Genomic DNA, 18,915 nt, shown 5'->3' on the forward strand with positions numbered 1-18,915 from the left:
TATTCCATCCCTCCGAAACCTCCTTTGGACGATCCCGGAACTGAGTTCCAATCTTATTGTTGTTGGGTCTCGCGGCATTGTTCGTTGAGATTCGCATCATCTTTGATATCAGAGCCAAGTTCCAAATCAGGTTTATCTATCTTTCCTAGTGTTTATTTTGTTTTTATCATCACAATCTTGTTATCTTCATCTACTTTCTAGTATTGTTGTAAAAAAGAAAAGAAAAAAAAAAGAAAAGAAAAAAAAAGGAAGAAAAAAAAAGAACATAAAAGAAAGACAAAAAAGAAGAACAAAGATCGTTTGATTTGTTTTGATTGCATCTCGTGACGTGATTCCGTTTCCATTTGCACGTTTCTTTTCAACTCCGTTTACCATCTCCATTGTGCTGCTTTGATTTGATTTTCTCTATCATATCATCATTTCTGTTTGCTTCATATCTTCTTTCCATTGTTCTTTGATTGATATCGTAACCTCGATCCAACTGAGCCTAGAATCGGTATTATGAGTTTGTTGGGTTGAATAAGTGTTTGCTTGTTTTGACTTGCTTAGTTTCTCTAGAACTTTTTGGAGGAAAACAAGTGAGCAGAGAGAACTCAATTTTCTGAGCGAAACACGAGTGTTTTTGTGACAGCCAACTGAGTGCAAATACATGAGGGAGTGAGGATCCTCCTTTGTTCATAATATTTCAGTTGCAGCTCACTATGTCTCGAGAGCACGGTGGCAGGGTTGATCCAAGTGATGGAGGAGGGGCTGATCAGACTACAATCATGCGGGCTATGCAGCAACAATTTGAGCGCATGAATGTCGTGTTCAATGAGATTCGAGATCGGTTGGATAGGCATGAGGATCGGTTGGATAGGCATGAGGATCAGCTCGAACAACTTCAGCAAGAGCCATTACCTAGGCATCGGAGACCCGACCAGCGGCCACATTTTGCTCCAAATGTCCCAGATGATGACTATGATGATGGGGCGAGCAATGAAGTGGTCTCCAATGCTACTTGGAGGAGGGCTAGGGCTATCAGACCCGAAAGGCCAAGGCATGTTCAAAGGCAACACCGAGAAAGGGAAGCCGTAGATCGTAACATGGGCACCATCAAGCTGTCCATTCCTCCATTTCAAGGTAAAAATGACCCTGATGTTTATATTGAATGGGAGAGGAAAGTTGAGCTGGTATTCGATTGTCACAATTACTCGGAGGAGAAGAAAGTGAAGCTTGCTGCGGAGGCTTTTACCGACTATGCCATTATATGGTGGGATCAGCTAACCCTGAGTAGATGTCGAAACCGTGAGCTTCCCATTGACAATTGGGAGGATATGAAAGCCGTTATGAGAAGAAGGTTTGTTCCATCTCACTATTATCGGGACTTACATTTGAAATTGCAAAGTCTGAAGCAGGGGTCCATGACTGTGGAAGACTACCACAAGGAGATGGAGATAGCCTTGATTCGGGCTAACATCGAGGAGGACCGAGAGGTGACCATGGCTCGGTTCATTTGTGGCCTGAACCGTGAGATTGCCAATATTGTTGAGCTGCATCATTACGTGGAGCTTGACGATGTGGTACACATGGCAATGAAAGTTGAAAGACAACTCAAAAAAGGAGTGTGATCATCTTCCAAGTATGAGGCTGCGAGTTCATCCCCTTGGAAGCAGAAGTGGGGATCATCAAAACCAACTGAGAAAGCAGTTTCAAAATCAAAGGGAGAGACGAATATGGCCAAGACACAACCTAGCAACAAAGATAGGGGTAACTCATCTTCCCAACCTCAAAGAAATCGTGACATCAAATGTTTTCGTTGTTTAGATCAGGTCATATTGCTTCTCAATGCCCAAACAAGCGATCAATGATCATATTGGATAATGGGGAGATCGAAACTGAAGAGGAAGATGAAGGAAATGAGTCCACTCCATCAGTTGAAGATACTAGTGATGTTGAGCTTACTGTTGATGGCCAAGCTCTTGTTGTGCTAAGAGCTCTCCATATGCAAGCCAAAGAAGATGATGATGGGTTGCAAAGGGAGAACATCTTCTACACCTGCTACCATGTGAAAGATCGGGTATGCGGTTTGATTATTGATGGTGGCAGCTGTGTTAATGTGGCAAGCAAGTTAATGGTGGACAAGCTTGGTCTACCTACCTTGAAGCATCCAAAGCCATATAAACTCCAATGGCTCAATGACAGTGGAGAAATGAAGGTAACAAAGCAGGTCCTTATTTCATTTACGATTGGAAGGTACACGGATGAGGTTCTGTGTGATGTTGTACCCATGCAAGCTGGCCATTTGCTTCTTGGAAGACCGTGGCAATTTGACAGACAGACCACACATGATGGGTATAAGAACTGCTACAGCTTCAGCAAGGATGGTAGGAATATTACACTTGCACCTTTGACACCTCGTCAAGTATTTGAGGAACAACTCCAGATAAAAAAGTCCGTTGCAGCAAGAGGAAAAGGTGTGGCTGAGATAGAAAAAGAAAATGAGAGTGAAAATGAAAAAAAAGATGGTGGACTAAGAATGAAAAAAGAGAGTGGAAAAAAAAGATTGAGAGTTCGGCCTTGAAAAAGAAAGAAGAAAGAAAAATGAGCTTCTATGCAAAAGAAAGAGAGATCAAAAGTGTTTTGAACTCCGAGAGACCGATGATCTTGTTTCTATACAAGGATGCCTATCCTTCTTTGGCTGACCATAATGTTTCTTTGCCTAGTGCTGTGATGTCTCTTTTGCAGGATTTTAAGGATGTCTTTTCCGAGGATACGCCACCTGGGTTACCACCCAAAAGAGGAATCGAGCATCAAATTGATCTCATTCTGGGAGCTTCCATTCAAAACCGACCAGCTTATCGAAGTAGTCCAGAAGAGACCAAAGAGCTTCAAAGGCAAGTCGAAGAACTTATGACCAAAGGACATGTTCGTGAAAGCATGAGTCCCTGTGTTGTGCCTGTCCTGCTGGTTCCAAAGAAAGACGGGACTTGGAGGATGTGCGTGGATTGTCGAGCTGTAAATAAGATAACGGTAAAGTATCGTCACCCTATTCCTCGCTTAGATGACATGCTTGATGAATTACATGGATCCACTATATTTTATAAGATTGATTTGAAGAGTGGGTATCATCAAATTCGAATTAAGGAAGGAGATGAGTGGAAAACACCTTTTAAGACAAAACAGGGGCTATATGAATGGTTAGTGATGCCATTTGGATTGACGAATGCTCCTAGCACATTTATGCGTCTCATGAACCATGTGCTACGTGCATTTATTGGAAAATTTGTTGTTGTTTATTTTGATGACATTCTGATCTATAGCAAGAGTTGTTAGGACCAAAATGTAGCTAGAGGGGGGGGGGGGGTGAATAGCTCGTCGCGTGCTCGTGTGCTTGGCGTTGTTTGTTTCTTCAAAGATGCAGCGGAAATACAAGAAACAAAAACATACAACGCTAATTAACAAGGAGGGTTTACTTGGTATCCACCTCACAAGAGGTGACTAGTCCAATGATCCACACCTACTCACACACCCTCCACTAAGAAATCACTCCTTTTCGATAACTACCGAGGGCGGAGAAGCCCTACAAGCTCACAGTACAAGAAGAAAGAAAGGAAAACAAATACAAGCAATAGCTTACAGGTTTTACACCGAAAACTCTAACCCTAGCTTTCTTCTTCAGCTGTAGATCCGCCTCTTGACTTGGAAGACCTCCAAGAACCTTCAAGAACTGGCAGAGAGAACCCTGTGGAGAAGCTCTGTGATCGCTGGTGAAGATCAGAGATGAATCGTAGAAGCGATGCCGAAGGAAATGAACGCCTGCGGCTTAAATCGACGCTAACGGTCAAATCCCGATCGATTGGATTTCTCCCAATCGATCGGGGAGGCTTTGGATCGATCCACGGATCGATCCAGAGCGCCTCTGTGCTCTAGGAATTTGCCTGGATCAATCCAGGGCTTATCGCGACAAAACGCGCTACCCCGATCGACCCACTGATCGATCGGGGTCTCTGGATCGATCACCTGATCGATCCCAAGGCATTCTGTTCTCACGACATTTCTTCCCAATCGATCGGCTGATCGATTGGGAGGAGCTCTGTCGCAGGGACTCACCCGATCGATCGGCTGATCGATTGGGAAACATCCAATTGATCAGCTGATCGATCCAGATGCTGGTTTTTGCCCAAAACCAAGTCTCAAAGCCCCCAAACCAACATCTGGTCAATCCTTGACCTGTTGGAACATCATACCTAGCATCCGGTCACCCTTGACCTGCTAGGACTCCCTCACCAAGTGTCTGGTCAATCTCTTTGACCCACTTGAACTTTTCTTCATCTTGCCAAGTATCTGGTCACTCCCTTGACCTACTTGGACTTTTCTTCATCTTGCCAAGTATCCGGTCACTCCCTTGACCTACTTGGACTTTCACCAGATGTATGGTCAACCTTGACCCATCTGGATTTCTTCCGTGCCTGGCTTCACTCACCAGGACTTCTATTCTGCCTAGCTTCACTCACTAGGACTCCTCTTCTGCCTGGCTTCACTCACCAGGACTTTCACCTAGCTTCACTCACTAGGATTTTCTCCTGCCTAGCTTCACTCACTAGGTCTTTCACTTGGCTTCACTCACCAGGATTTTCTTTCTGCCTAACATCCCAGTTAGGACTTCCCAGTCAAGTATCCGGTCAACTTTGACCTACTTGACTCTTCTTCAAATGCACAACTGCATTGTCAAACATCGAAACCCAAACCAAGACTCAAGCTTGGTCAACCAGGTCAACCTTGACCTGAGGGATATTGCACCAACAATCTCCCCCTTTTTGATGTTTGACAATACCACCTTTAAGTTAGGCTAATCCCATAGCCTCAACCTCCTTCATGCCACTAGGTAATGAAAGCATAAGTTAAACCCTTCATTCTCCTCCTAAGAGAGCAAACTCCCTCTAGGTAATGAAGTCCTAACTTAAACCCTTCATTCTCCCCCTATTGGCACACATCAACCCCACCTTTGGGCACACATAAACAAATTCACTTGTTGAAAACTCTCCCCCTGAAGAGTTGCTCATCGTTGTTCACAACTTCACTCGTTGTGATCAACACGATAATGAAAGTCTCATACCCTTCATTATCCTTAACCCTACATTCTCCCATCAATGTAGTCAAATGCCCATCCTTGAGCATTTTTAACTTAAAGCACTTGAACAATGAGGATATCCACTCCCCATTAAAGTTCAACCGCTCAACCTTGAGCATGGTCTGAGAAGAAGGTTAACCACCTTCCAAGGTTCATGAAAAAATAGTTTTCATGTCTTTAAAGAGTCCCTCCCCCTAAAGACATGGTGGTAACTTCTGTCATTGCACCAACAATGACTTGGAATCCCTAAACCTTTAGGAAACCCAAATTTAGAAGTTTTGAGGTTCAAATATTCAATATATGAAGCAAACCTCAACCTAAACTTCTACTTAGTCTCCCTTAACCAATCCATCCTTGTTTTCAACATGAAAACACCCTTTTTATGTATACAAATATATTTTGAGGGGTTTGGAATGGTTACCTAGACTAACCATGGTTCAAAAATATTGAAATTAGGCTTTACCAGCCAAAATCAGCATCTTGGATCGATTGGAGTTGGGTTCCAATCGATCGGACAATTTTGAATCGATCCACTGATCGATTCAGAAGGGCTGGATCGATCGGTGGATCGATCCAGACGGCTTTTGTTCGTGAGAAGCCTGTTCTCAATCGATCGCCTGGTCGATTGAGACCCTTCAATCGATCGGGTGATCGATTAAGGTCTGATAGTTGCTGAAATTTCATTTCAGTCAACTTCAGAAACTCCTAGAAAATTCTACAAAATTCCAAAAATCATGAAAATTTGTGTAGACATTATTTAGAGTATACTTTATCATGGAAAAATAGTTTTCTATGAAAATACATCATATTTTCAAAGATTGACACAAACTTGAAAACTTGTAAAAACTTTAGTGTTTTCTTCAAGTTTTGTGTCTAACTATTCAATGATGATTACTATCAAAAGAGAGCCTTCACCAAGGTTTTACAAAAATATTTCAAAAACATTTTCAAAACCAATATCCCACCATGTTCCTTGGGTTAATGCACATGACTTGTACATTAGCTTTCCCAATGATGGGAAAACACATAACTATATATTTTGATGAATTTAAAACTCAAAAGAATGCACTAAATCAACATGTTGAGTTTTGTTCATCATCCTAACATCTCACTTGTCTCTAATATGCACAAAACACATACAAGCCATCTTATAGGTCTTTGTGAGATGTAAATTTTGGTTTTGCCCTAATCTAGGGATCATGCATATCTATCTAGGCATTTTCGTGAATATTGAACATCCACCTAGGATGTCACTTGTTGATACACTTGTACCACTTGTTACAAATACCACTTGTTGATACAAGTTGATAAATGTCATTTGTCCTTAATTTTAAGGAATATAATGCATGATAATGTTATGGCATACATCAAAATGAAATGACTTTCAAAAGAAAGATTCCTATAACTACATGATGTATGTATGACATGACATGGTATTTTTGTATTTTTCATAATAAAGGATGAATGCAAAATAAAAAATTTAAACATGATGTCATGGCATATCATAGGCAAACAATCATGGTAAGGTTTAGCATAAATAAAATACCTAGATTATCTACCTAAGTATCCTTAATCCTTAGCTAATCTTAAAATTTTAAACCTAGATTGCCCAAGAATGCTTCAAGAAATTTGCCAAAACCTAAATTGGCATTTCTAATTCTCTTGATTCATTTATGCCAATTGAAATTTAACTTATTCCTCAAATGTTGGCATATTTCGTCCTTCCACAAGAGTAGCACTCTTAATTAAGGCTCAAATTGCCTTTATTTTCCTAAGAACATACCAAAATCCCAACCTGGTAGTTCTTATGATTCCTAAATTGTGCCAATTAGGATTAAAATCAATACTTCTCAAATTTGGCACATTTTACTCTTTCAAAGAGTAAATGATAGATCCATTTCATTTTCAAAGGTTAATAATAACCTTGAAAATGCTCCTTGAGTGTCAATTTCTTCAATGTTGGGTTAACTACCCATCTTCTTAGAGTTGACACTCTCTAACCCATCTATGGGGTAGAGAAGATGCTCCTAGGAACCCAAAACCTATTGGAGCTCCTTGGATGCTCCAGGTATTCACTAGGGATAACTTCCCTAGATACCTTCCTAGTGACCTTGTTTGACTTTTTAGAAGCCTTGGTTACATCTTCTAGGTCAACCCTAGGGATTACTTCCCTTGTGACCTTTTTAGTGACTTTGTTAGACTTCTTAGAAGTCTTAGTCACTTTAGTTGTAAAAATACTCCTAGGGATAACTTCCCTTGTACTTTTGACTTGACCCTTAGACTTAGGGTTGGTTCCATAGCTATATGGAACCCTATGGTAAGAGATTTCATCTTTCTTAGCCTTAGGTTTGTATCCCAAACCTTTATGGCCATTGGATGACCCTTGTTGTACTCCTAGACCTAGGTTTTGCTCATGTTGCCCTTTAAGGATATTTTCCATCTTTTTTAGGGTCTTTTCTAGTTTGTCAAGTCTTGACCTCAAGACTTGATTCTCCATCACTAAGTCCTTAGGTTTTGGTTTTCCATTAAATCCATGAGCATTTTTGTTTCTTGGCTTGTAGCTAAAATCCTTTGAGTTCTTGCCTAGACTTTTACCTACATTCCTAGCCTTAGGTGTAGTAGTTTTAGCACGAAAAGCTATATGTTTTTCTTTAACGCTATCATGCTTCCTATTTTCATGGTAAATAGCATTAAAATGATATAAGTTAGAACTATCATGCTTTTTACCATAATTTAAAGGGGTAGGCTCAATGAAAGTTACCTTTCTTTTTATCTTGGAGGCTCCCCCTTGACTTGAGCTTCCTCCATGAGCCTTGACCACCTTCTTCCCCTTAGGGCATTGACTCCGATAATGCCCCTTTTGGTTGCAAGAAAAACACACAATGCGCTCCTTGCTCTTCTTTGTTCCGGGGATCGTCTCCTTGGGCTTCTCCTTGCCCTTTTGTGCCACTTGGCCCTTCTTCTTGGCCAAGTTGGGACACTTGCTCTTGTAGTGCCCATTATTCCTACACTCAAAACATATAATATGATTTTTATTATTAATTGAACTATTTATACCTTCTTGTGTAGGGATGGCACTTTTTCCTTTGGATCCGGAGGTAGAGGCTTCCTCTTGATCCGCAAATGATTTTCCTCCCTTAGATTTAGCTTGACTTGTGGAGGTGGAAGCTTCTTTCTCCACTTCTTCTCTTGACCCGGATGTAGAAGCTTCTCCTTCTTCTTGATCCGGTGTCACCAAGGATTGCTCCCCCTCAATCCTAGAGGTGGAGACTTCACCTTCATCTTCATCCTCTTGTACATGAAACAAGGAATATACTCCTTCCTTGCTCTTTTGATTGCACTCCTTTGAGGATGAAGCTTCTTGGACTTCCTCTTCTTCGGAAGTTGAGCATCTCTCAACTTCGGAGTCTTCCTCCTCTTGGTCTTGATCTAATGAGTCACCCTCTTTGGATTCTTCTTGATCTTGTACAGTGGAGGGGATCTCATGAATCTTTGCCAATTTGCTCCATAGCTCTTTGGCATCTTCAAATTCTCCTATTTTCTCCAAGATGTTGCTCGGCAATAAATTGACCAAAAGCTTGGTCACTTTGTCATTTGCCTCACATCCTTGGATTTGGTCTTGGCTCCACTTGCTCCTCTTGAGTACTTTGCCCTTGGAATTTGTGGGAGCTTCAAAACCTTCCATGAGAGCAAGCCATTGCTCTATCTCCACCATTAAGAAGTTTTCGATCCTTGATTTCCAAAGATCGAAGCTTGTAGATGTGTATGGTGGATGTACCCTCGTGTCGAATCCGAGTCCATCTCGGAATTCCATTTGAAGTTGAGCTTCTTGTGATGAAGTCTTCCATTTGTAGAATTGCTCCAACTTCTTCACCCTCTAGCTTTGCTTGTTTTGTTTGCCCCTTCCGGCGATGATTCCGGTGAAGAGCGACCTCGCTCTGATACCACTTGTTAGGACCAAAATGTAGCTAGAGGGGGGGGGGGGGGGGAATAGCTCGTCGCGTGCTCGTGTGCTTGGCGTTGTTTGTTTCTTCAAAGATACAGCGGAAATATAAGAAACAAAAACATACAACGCTAACAAGGAGAGTTTACTTGGTATCCACCTCACAAGAGGTGACTAGTCCAAGGATCCACACCTACTCACACACCCTCCACTAAGAAATCACTCCTTTTCGGTAACTACTGAGGGCGGAGAAGCCCTACAAGCTCACAGTACAAGAAGAAAGAAAGGAAAACAAATACAAGCAATGGCTTACAGGTTTTACACCGAAAACCCTAACCCTAGCTTTCTTCTTCAACTGTAGATCCGCCTCTTGACTTGGAAGACCTCCAAGAACCTTCAAGAAATGGCAGAGAGAACCCTGTGGAGAAGCTCTGTGATCGCTGGTGAAGATCGGAGATGAATCGTAGAAGCGATGCCGAAGGAAATGAACTCCTGCGGCTTAAATCGACGCTAACGGTCGAATCCCGATCGATTGGATTTCTCCCAATCGATCGGGGAGACTTTGGATCGATCCACGGATCGATCCAGAGCGCCTCTGTGCTCTAGGAATTTGCCTGGATCGATCAGCTGATCGATCCAGGGCTTATCGCGACAAAACGCGCCACCCCGATCGATCCACTGATCGATCGGGGTCTCTAGATCGATCACCTGATCGATCCCAAGGCATTCTGTTCTCACGACATTTCTTCCCAATCGATCGGCTGATCGATTGGGAGGAGCTCTGTCGCAGGGACTCACCCGATCGATCGGCTGATCGATTGGGAAACATCCAATTGATCAGCTGATCGATCCAGATGCTGGTTTTTGCCCAAAACCAAGTCTCAAAGCCCCCAAACCAACATCCGGTCAATCCTTGACCTGTTGAAACATCATGCCTAGCATCCGGTCACCCTTGACCTGCTAGGACTCCCTCACCAAGTGTCTGGTCAATCCCTTTGACCCACTTGAACTTTTCTTCATCTTACCAAGTATCTGGTCACTCCCTTGACCTACTTGGACTTTTCTTCATCTTGCCAAGTATCCGGTCACTCCCTTGACCTACTTGGACTTTCACTAGATGTATGGTCAACCTTGACCCATCTGGATTTCTTCCGTGCCTGGCTTCACTCACCAGGACTTCCATTCTGCCTAGCTTCACTCACTAGGACTCCTCTTCTGCCTGGCTTCACTCACCAGGACTTTCACCTAGCTTCACTCACTAGGATTTTCTCCTGCCTAGCTTCACTCACTAGGTCTTTCACCTGGCTTCACTCACCAGGATTTTCTTTCTGCCTAACATCCCAGTTAGGACTTCCAAGTCAAGTATCCGGTCAACCTTGACCTACTTGACTCTTCTTCAAATGCACAACTGCATTGTCAAACATCGAAACCCAAACCAAGACTCAAGCTTGGTCAACCAGGTCAACCTTGACCTGAGGGATATTGCACCAACAAGAGTTTGCATGACCATATTGATAATTTGAAATGTGTGCTTGAAGCTTTGAGGCGTGAAAAATTATTTGCTAACCTTAAGAAATGCAACTTTTGCGTAGATAGGGTTGTTTTCCTTGGATTTGTCGTTAGTTCCAGAGGCATGGAAGTTGATGAGGAGAAGGTGAAAGCTATCAGGGAATAGCCTACCCCTAGCACCATCATTGAAGTAAGGAGTTTTCATGGTTTAGCCGGGTTCTATAGGAGGTTTGTGCCAAATTTCAACACCATCGCTGCCCCTTTAACGGAAATCATCAAGAAGAATATTGGATTTAAGTGGGGAGAGGCACAAGAGAAAGCCTTCAACGCATTAAAAGAAAAGCTAAGTACTGCTCCTTTACTACTTCTACCATATTTTTCTAAGGTTTTTGAAATCGAATGTGATGCTTCTGGTATTGGTATAGGTGTTGTTCTTATGCAAGAAAAGAGGCCAATTGCCTACTTCAGTGAGAAGCTCAATGGTGCAGCGTTGAACTACTCAACATATGACAAGGAGCTTTATGCATTGGTGCGAGCTTTGGAGACATGGCAACATTACTTGTGGTCCAAGGAGTTCATTATTCACATGAACCATGAGTCACTGAAGCATTTGAAAGGCCAAGGTAAATTGAATCGTAGACATGCTCGTTGGATTGAATTCATTGAAATGTTTTCTTATGTGATCCAATACAAGCAAGGAAAAGAGAATGTGATAGCAGATGCTTTGTCACGCAGGTACACCCTTATCTCTACCTTAGGATCAAAGTTTCTTGGATTTGAGCACCTGAAGGAATTGTATGTGAATGATGCTAACTTTGCTGATATCTTTAAAGCATGCGAAAAGGGTGCATTTGATAAGTTCTATATGCATGATGGTTACTTGTTTCGAGAAAATAGACTTTGCATTCCCCCAAAGTTCTTTGCATGAGTTGCTTGTTAGGGAGTCACATGGGGGTGGATTAATGGGGCATTTTGGAGCTGTGAAAACCTTAGACATTTTGAAAGAACATTTCTGCTGACCTCATATGAAAAGAGATGTTGAAAGGATTTGCATTAAGTGCCTTGCATGTAAGAACGCCAAGTCTAAGGTGCAACCACATGGGCTTTATATGCCTTTGCCTGTGCCTAGCCACCCTTGGACTGATGTGTCAATGGATTTTGTGTTAGGTTTTCCTAGGACTAGGAATGACCGAGATAGTATTTTTGTGGTTGTGGACCGATTTTCGAAGATGGCACACTTTATCCCTTGCCATAAAACTGATGATGCTACACATGTGGCAAATTTATTCTTTAGGGAGGTGGTCCGTTTGCATGCGGTCCCTCGAACAATTGTTAGTGATCGAGATGTGAAGTTCCTCAGCCATTTTTGGTGAGTCTTGTGGGGAAAACTTGGGACAAAGTTGTTATTCTCTACAACTTGTCACCCACAGACTGATGGGCAAACCGAGGTCGTTAATCGAACGTTGGGAAATTTGTTGCATTATGCCATTGGGAAGAATTTGAAAGCATGGGAAGATTGCATACCATTTATTGAATTTGCATACAATAGGGTTACACATTCTTCTACTAAGTATTCACCTTTTGAGATTATCTATGGTTTTAATCCATTAACTCCATTAGATTTAATTCCATTACCTGTGGATGAGATTGCTAGCCTTGAAGGTCAAGCGAAGGCTGATTTGGTGAAAATGATCCATGACAAGGCAAGACAACACATGCTGAGGAGGAATAAGTAGATTACAACCCGTGCCAACAAGGGACGAAAGCCGATTACTTTTCAACCTGGAGACTGGGTCTGGGTCCATTTTCGAAAGGAGCGATTTCCGAAACGAAGGCAATCCAAGATGAACCCACGTGGTGATGGACCATTTCAAGTACTGGAGAAAATCAACGACAATGCATACAAGTTGGATCTTCCAGGTGAGTACCAAGTGAGTTCAACCTTTAATGTTTCTGATCTTTCCCCTTTTGTTGTTTCAGATTCGAGGACGAATCCTTTTGAGGAAGGAGGGGATGATACAACTCCGGATCAGCTCCAAGCCAATGAGACAGGACTGCAAGTCGAGATGTACGTCCTGAACCACGAGGAGCATGAAGAGGACTTGCACGTGCCAGCTGAGCTGATAATGAAAACAGAGGTCAAGCAAGTTCAACATGTTGTACAATCATTGACATCTCATATCTTGGAAGGGCAGGCTATGGAGTTACAGTCGATGTCATGCCGAATGATCAACTTCATACAAGTCGACCCTAAAATGGGACAATTAGCTGCGGAAGAATGGAATATCATGATGCAACATGTTCCTAGCCAAATACCATACTAGAATGGTGGAAAAACTCACCATTCTAGTTGGAATTGGTGTGCCATTTAATGCCACCTACATTTTGGGCGAATTCCCAAGTTGGAGGACAGCTAGAGGGAGTGTGCATAAAGACTTGCATTCATCATCTTCTCTTTCCATGCATTGGAAACTACCATTTGTTGGAAAGGGAGTGTGCATGAAGACTTGCATTACTTGCATTCATTATCTTATCTTTCCATGCCTTGGAAACTACCATTTTCAGTTCTATATAATGTCTTGAGTAGATATCAAAGAGAGTAGAAAACATTATATTTTGAGAGAGTTTTCCTCCTTGTTGTTCTTCAGCAACTCTGCAGGGATTACGGGTGAGTACTTGTAATTCTCAGCACTTTTATAATATCGGTTCTTGGTTTTGTTATAATCATTGGGTCGATATTCTCCATTGTTCTCATAATATTGGTTCTTGATTCTCTATAATCAACGAGTCAATATTTCATCTCTTCGAAACCTCCTTTGGATGATCCCAGAACTGAGTTCCAATCTTATTGTTGTTGGGTCTTGCGGCATTGTTCGTCGAGGTTCGCATAAAAAACTTTATTACATGATGTCTGATCCTCTTGACCTACTAAAACCTTCTTTGATTATTATCCGATCCTCTTGGTTCATTAGGACTTTGTATGTTAAGTGACGTGCCCCTTGCGCACAATGCACACTTAATAACCATATCAGATCCATTTAAATCCTTTATCAAATATTAAAATATAAATTTTGTAGGATAATTGCCAATAAATTTTAACAAATAAAATCTTTTAAAATCTAATTAAATTTTGTATGATAAATTATTATAATACTAGAAGGGGAGTCTTGACACAACGATAAAATTATTGTCATATGATCAAAAGATTATGGATTTGAATCTTGAAAATAACCTTTTACAAAAAACAGAGTAAGACTGTGTACAATAGATCCTTCCCTGGGACCCCGTATGATGAGAGTTTGGTGCATTGGACTGTCTTTTTTTTAAAAATTATTATAATACTACTTGATATATATTTTAACTATTATTTTAAATTTTTTATTTATCAATTTAATTAAACTTATTTAATTTAAAATATTTTAAAAATAATAATCTAAAGCAACATTAAATATATTTTTATAAAAAAAATGTAAACTTAAAAATACATCACGTGTGGAACTTTTTATAAGTATTTTTATGAAAAAAATATTAATTACTACACTAAATATGGTCGTGGTGTCGGTCAGTCGGCAGGGTCAGCCACGAGACATTTTCCATCCCCTTCCCCAACCTTCGGACCTCTCCTCTACTTCTGCCGGTACCCCACCCCCCGTCGTTGGCTCCGACAGTAGAGTATGAATTTTGTTCGTCGACAGTGGAGGGCACCCTTCCGAAGCCCTCCTGGCCGCCGTCTCCCTCGTCCGCCTCGAGTCCTCCCTCTGGGCTCCGCCGCCTCTCCGTCGATCCCTCATCTCCCATCATCGATTTCTTCAACGTGGCCGCTGGATCGGGCTCTGGTGGCATACTTGTAGTGATGCTCTTGCCTGAGGCGCTGATGACCGACCACTCTTCTCGGCCGACAAGGCTCTCCGGCTCCTTGCTGCCTGGAGCGGACGGTTGCTGTTCTGATTCGGCCAGAGGAGGAACGTGCGGGAGCGACTACTCAAGCGGAGGCCTTGGCAGAGGCTCCAGCGAGCATTCGGCGACGCAAAGTTGAGGGACGATGTGAAGCCGGTGCTAGTACTATTGAATATGTGTGGATGGAGAAGAGGTGGATGAGAATAAAGTTCTATTGTGGATGAGATTTTAGTCTCACATTGGGAGCTTCAAGACATGTTAGTTAGTTTATATTGATTCATATGCATTGAGGATATGAATAAATGCATGAGGAGAGCCTCTCTTTCACGCGTGGGTGTGTAGGGGATACAAACCCAGGACTTGAATTGCATTGAACCATGTTGACTCGTGTTCGAGCACGACCTATGCGCGTTAAATGCCGGACCAGTTAGGACAAAATTTGCTAAAATGGAACAATCAACATTTTGCCACGTAAATGCTGCTGTGTAACGGATGCATTAAATTCGAGATTAATACAGAATCGAAACAGTCGAGTGCGGATGATAATGAGTGAAATGATCGGCATTTCACAAGCAACAAAAGCTTTCCACCTGTGTTCCCTTCTCCTTTGTTGTGCAACTCTTGTTCGGTAGAGTGCCCGTGATAGTAATCGGGTGCCTCTTAGTTCGTCGTAACCACCAATGCTTGGAGGGATTCACGGTCAATCTTTGTATTCTGGGAAACAAACGACTCTAGTAAGCCTCGAAGTACAGCCGGAGGTGGGACGAATCTGTTTCAAGGAAACTGCGACTCTCGCAGGCCTCGGTCAGCTCGCCCGGTCTCTTCATCCACCTGGTCGGCCCCTTCGCTCGACCGACCTCTCCACTCGCTCGGTTGGTCTCTTCGTCCGCCCGACCGACTTCTCTGACCGCTCGGTCTGTCGCTTTGCCCGAACGCTCGACCGGCCTGCCTCTCGCCAGACCAGTCTGCTTACCCGGCTTGCCTCTCGCCAGGCTTGTCTACTAGTCCGATCATACCGCCTAGCCTTACTGTCCAGTCGACTTTATTGCCCGCCCGACCGTACTACTTAGCTCGGCAACATAGACTTGCTGCTCAACAGATCTACCTGCTCGACGACTGAGTTCGTGTTAGAGTGTATACTGAAAGCCTAAGCTTTTGTAAACATTTATTTTGAATAAAGAATCACATTTGGTCAAATTATCTACATTTGTTTGAAGTTGTTCAATTAATTTATATTGAAGATAACATAGTATGTGGTGTCACATACAGAAGATAATGTTATCAGTACCTTATAAATTATAAACAGTAGCTCACGACTAAAATGGAAAGGAACAAACATTGGAAGGTCGTAGTGTAATTATGTATTAGTTTATCTTAACTATATAATTACACTAGTACACTTAGAGTGTATTGAGTAGGACGATCAGAGGTCGTTTCTTTTATACTGATTTTATAAAGGAACAAAGATCTCAGTTATTATGGAAGTGTGTGCTCTTAATCCTAATATAATAACAAGCACATATATTTAATATTTATTTCTTTAATTTATCAATGGGTGAGATTTAGTTCGATAAATCAATATGCCCGATAAGTTGGGAAATGATATCACTTATAGTGTGTGTTGTTGATTATAGAAGGAAACTGTGTCCTAGTGATCTAAGTTGATAATGTCCCCAAGAGGAGCTCATAAGGATTGTCATGTTAAACCCTGCAGGTGGACTTAGTCTGACATGACGATAAGGTTGAGTGGTACTACTCTTGGACTAAGATATTAATTAAATGAGTTGTCAGTAACTCACTTAATTAGTGGACATTCGATATCTTAAACACAGGGAGACTAACACACTTATAATAAGAAGGAGCCCAAAAATGTAATTTGGGATTGGTGCGGTAGTTCAATAATAGTTCTCTAGTAGAATGAATTATTATTGATAAAATTAAGTTGTGTGTTCGGGGCGAACATGGGATGATTAATTTTATCGGGAGACCAAAACCAATTCCTCCTCTCGGTCCCTATCGTAGCCTCTTAGTTATAGAGTACTATACCCACCTTTATACCCATGGTGTAGGGGTCGGCCAAGCTAGCTTGAGAACCAAGCTAGGGCCGGCCAAACCTTGGTCCATGGGTGGACGACCCTAGCTTGAACCCAAGCTTAGGTGGCCGACCCTATTAAATTAGAAAAGAATTTTAATTTTAAATTTTTCTTATGTGGAAGATATAATTTATTGGAGAAATAAAAAATTAAAATATCTCTTTTATAAGTTTTTACAAAAGATTAAAGAAAGAGATTAAATCTCTTTCCTTATTTGTAGATTGGAAGGATATTTTATTTTTCTTCTCTATAAATTATTCACATGTTGAAAAATTAAAATTATAGAAATTTATTTTTATCAACCATGAAGGGATTTTAAAGGAAAATTTTATTTTTTAAAATTTCCGAAGACAAATAAGGAATTTTAATTGTTGATTGAAAATTGCCTTGTTTGCTCTCCATGAGGTGGCCGACCATGACATGATCTATTAGGATTTTTTTTTTAATTTTTCTTAATTAATTCATGTCTAGGAAAGTTAAGGAAATTTTATTGTAATTAAATTTCCTTGTTTGCCAAAGCTAAGGATTATAAAAGAGGGGGTTTTGGGTGCCTTCAAGGTGAACAACCTCTATTATTTTCTCCCTCTTTTCTTCCTTGGTGTGGCCGGCCTCTTCCCTTTCTCTTCTCTCCATCCTTGTGGCCGAACCTCTCATCCTCCTTGGAGATCAAGTGGTGGCCGGATTTTAGCTTGGAGAAGAAGGAGAGAAAGCTTGCATCCCTTGGAGCTTGGTTGGTGGAAAAGGATCTTCATCCTTTGGAAGCTTTGAGCTTGGCCGAAACTTGAAGGAAGGAGAAGAAGGTGCTAGGTGGTCCTCGTCTCGGAAGATCATTTCCCACACAACGTCCGAGATTAGAAGAGGAATACGGTAGAAGATCAAGAAGTCATTATCTACTAAGTTAAGGTATAACTAATATTGTTTTCTGCATCATTTTAGTTTTATCTTCATGTAAAAATATCAAATACAAGAGACATTCGATTCTAGTATTTCGAATTAGTTTTCGATGTTGTGTTCTTTTATTTTTCTTTTCCTTGTGATTTGATTATTCTTTTTGGTTGACCTAAAGTTATTTAAGGAAATTAAATATTAGTTTTCCTTAAAAGGCTTTGTTTAGGCGGTGGTGGTTGTTCCCATATCCATGAAGGCCATGTGCCTCGCCATGCAGTCCTGGAAGTCAATTTTGGAAATTAATATTTAATGAAATTAGTAACCTAGGTGATTTGGATCGAGCGTGTTAAGTTCCGCAGGAGATCCAAGTCTAAACCTAAAAGAACAAATAAATTAAACTTAGGATCTAACGTGTTAAGTTCCGCAGGCGATCCGAGTTTAATTTAAAAGAACACATGGTAGCTAGGAAAAGGTTCAGACCTTTGTACAAAATTTTTGTACAGTGGAACCATTAGGTTTTCCGATTAGCAACCAACAATTGGTATCAGAACTAGGATTTTGCCTCTGTGTATTTGGTATTAGTTTAATTATGCACATGCCATACATAATTTAGGCAGGTTAATAGTAGGATGTGCTAACTTTGTGGATGCAGGATCCAACTATTATGGCTTATAGTTATTATGTGTGTGATTGGACCCTTGGACATGTCAAGGGCATTTATTATGTGTGCATGATTGTATTATAAAATACAGCAGGAGCTGTATTTAGTTTTATTAGGATTTTATTTTTTGATCTAGATACATGTACATTCCTTCGAGGAATATAGGATCGAAAAATGTAAAATTCTATTTATGTCGTGGATCGAATCTTGCAAGGCGTGGAACCTTTTGAGGACCAGAGGCGCAGTGGAATAAGGAGCAAGATGAATGCGACAACTAGACCCGGTGGCGGTGGCCAAAAATGGCAGCAGCTAGGGATGACAACACACGGAGGACAACTATAGATAAAAGTCATAATAGTTGAAAATTAGTTTTTCTATTTATTGCTTTTATACTATGCTGTGTGTGCATGTTAGTATATAGTTTTAGTAGGCTAGCATAGTCAAAATTCCTCATTTCAAATAACTAAGTGGGAGAGGGATTTTAAATAAATTCCACGGTCTCCATTACTGGTTTGCAAGTGATGCAAACAAATTTGCGCGTTGGCTCTGAGTGCCTTCCTCCATATCGGATGAGTTTGTTTGTGGATCACTAGAACAAACTTCCATTTTGGATGACTATAGGAAGTTAATTAAGAGCGTGTGATCTTCCCCATCGGAAGGGGCACAATCTTATTAATGGACTTAGTGTCAAGTAATGGTATACACTTAGACACGTCTAATAGTATCCTCCCCATCAGAGTCACTGCTATTATTCGTGTGACCAAAGGAAACCAACTATTAATTTTATTTGTCAAAAAGTTAGGTTGACAAG

At 41.2% G+C, this 18,915-nt stretch overlaps 1 protein-coding gene across 1 annotated transcript; it reads left to right on the top strand.

The window, feature by feature from the left end:
- Positions 1-701: 701 nt before the first annotated feature.
- Positions 702-11,493, top strand: LOC121997755. Its single transcript, XM_042552373.1, has 5 exons — positions 702-1,562; positions 1,656-1,749; positions 1,812-2,551; positions 2,728-3,179; positions 10,791-11,493. Exons 1-5 carry the CDS (start codon positions 702-704, stop codon positions 11,491-11,493), a joined length of 2,850 nt encoding a protein of 949 aa, XP_042408307.1.
- The last annotated feature ends 7,422 nt before the right edge of the window (positions 11,494-18,915 follow it).

Source organism: Zingiber officinale, chromosome 1A (assembly GCF_018446385.1).
Source record: "Zingiber officinale cultivar Zhangliang chromosome 1A, Zo_v1.1, whole genome shotgun sequence".
NCBI lineage: Eukaryota > Viridiplantae > Streptophyta > Magnoliopsida > Zingiberales > Zingiberaceae > Zingiber > Zingiber officinale.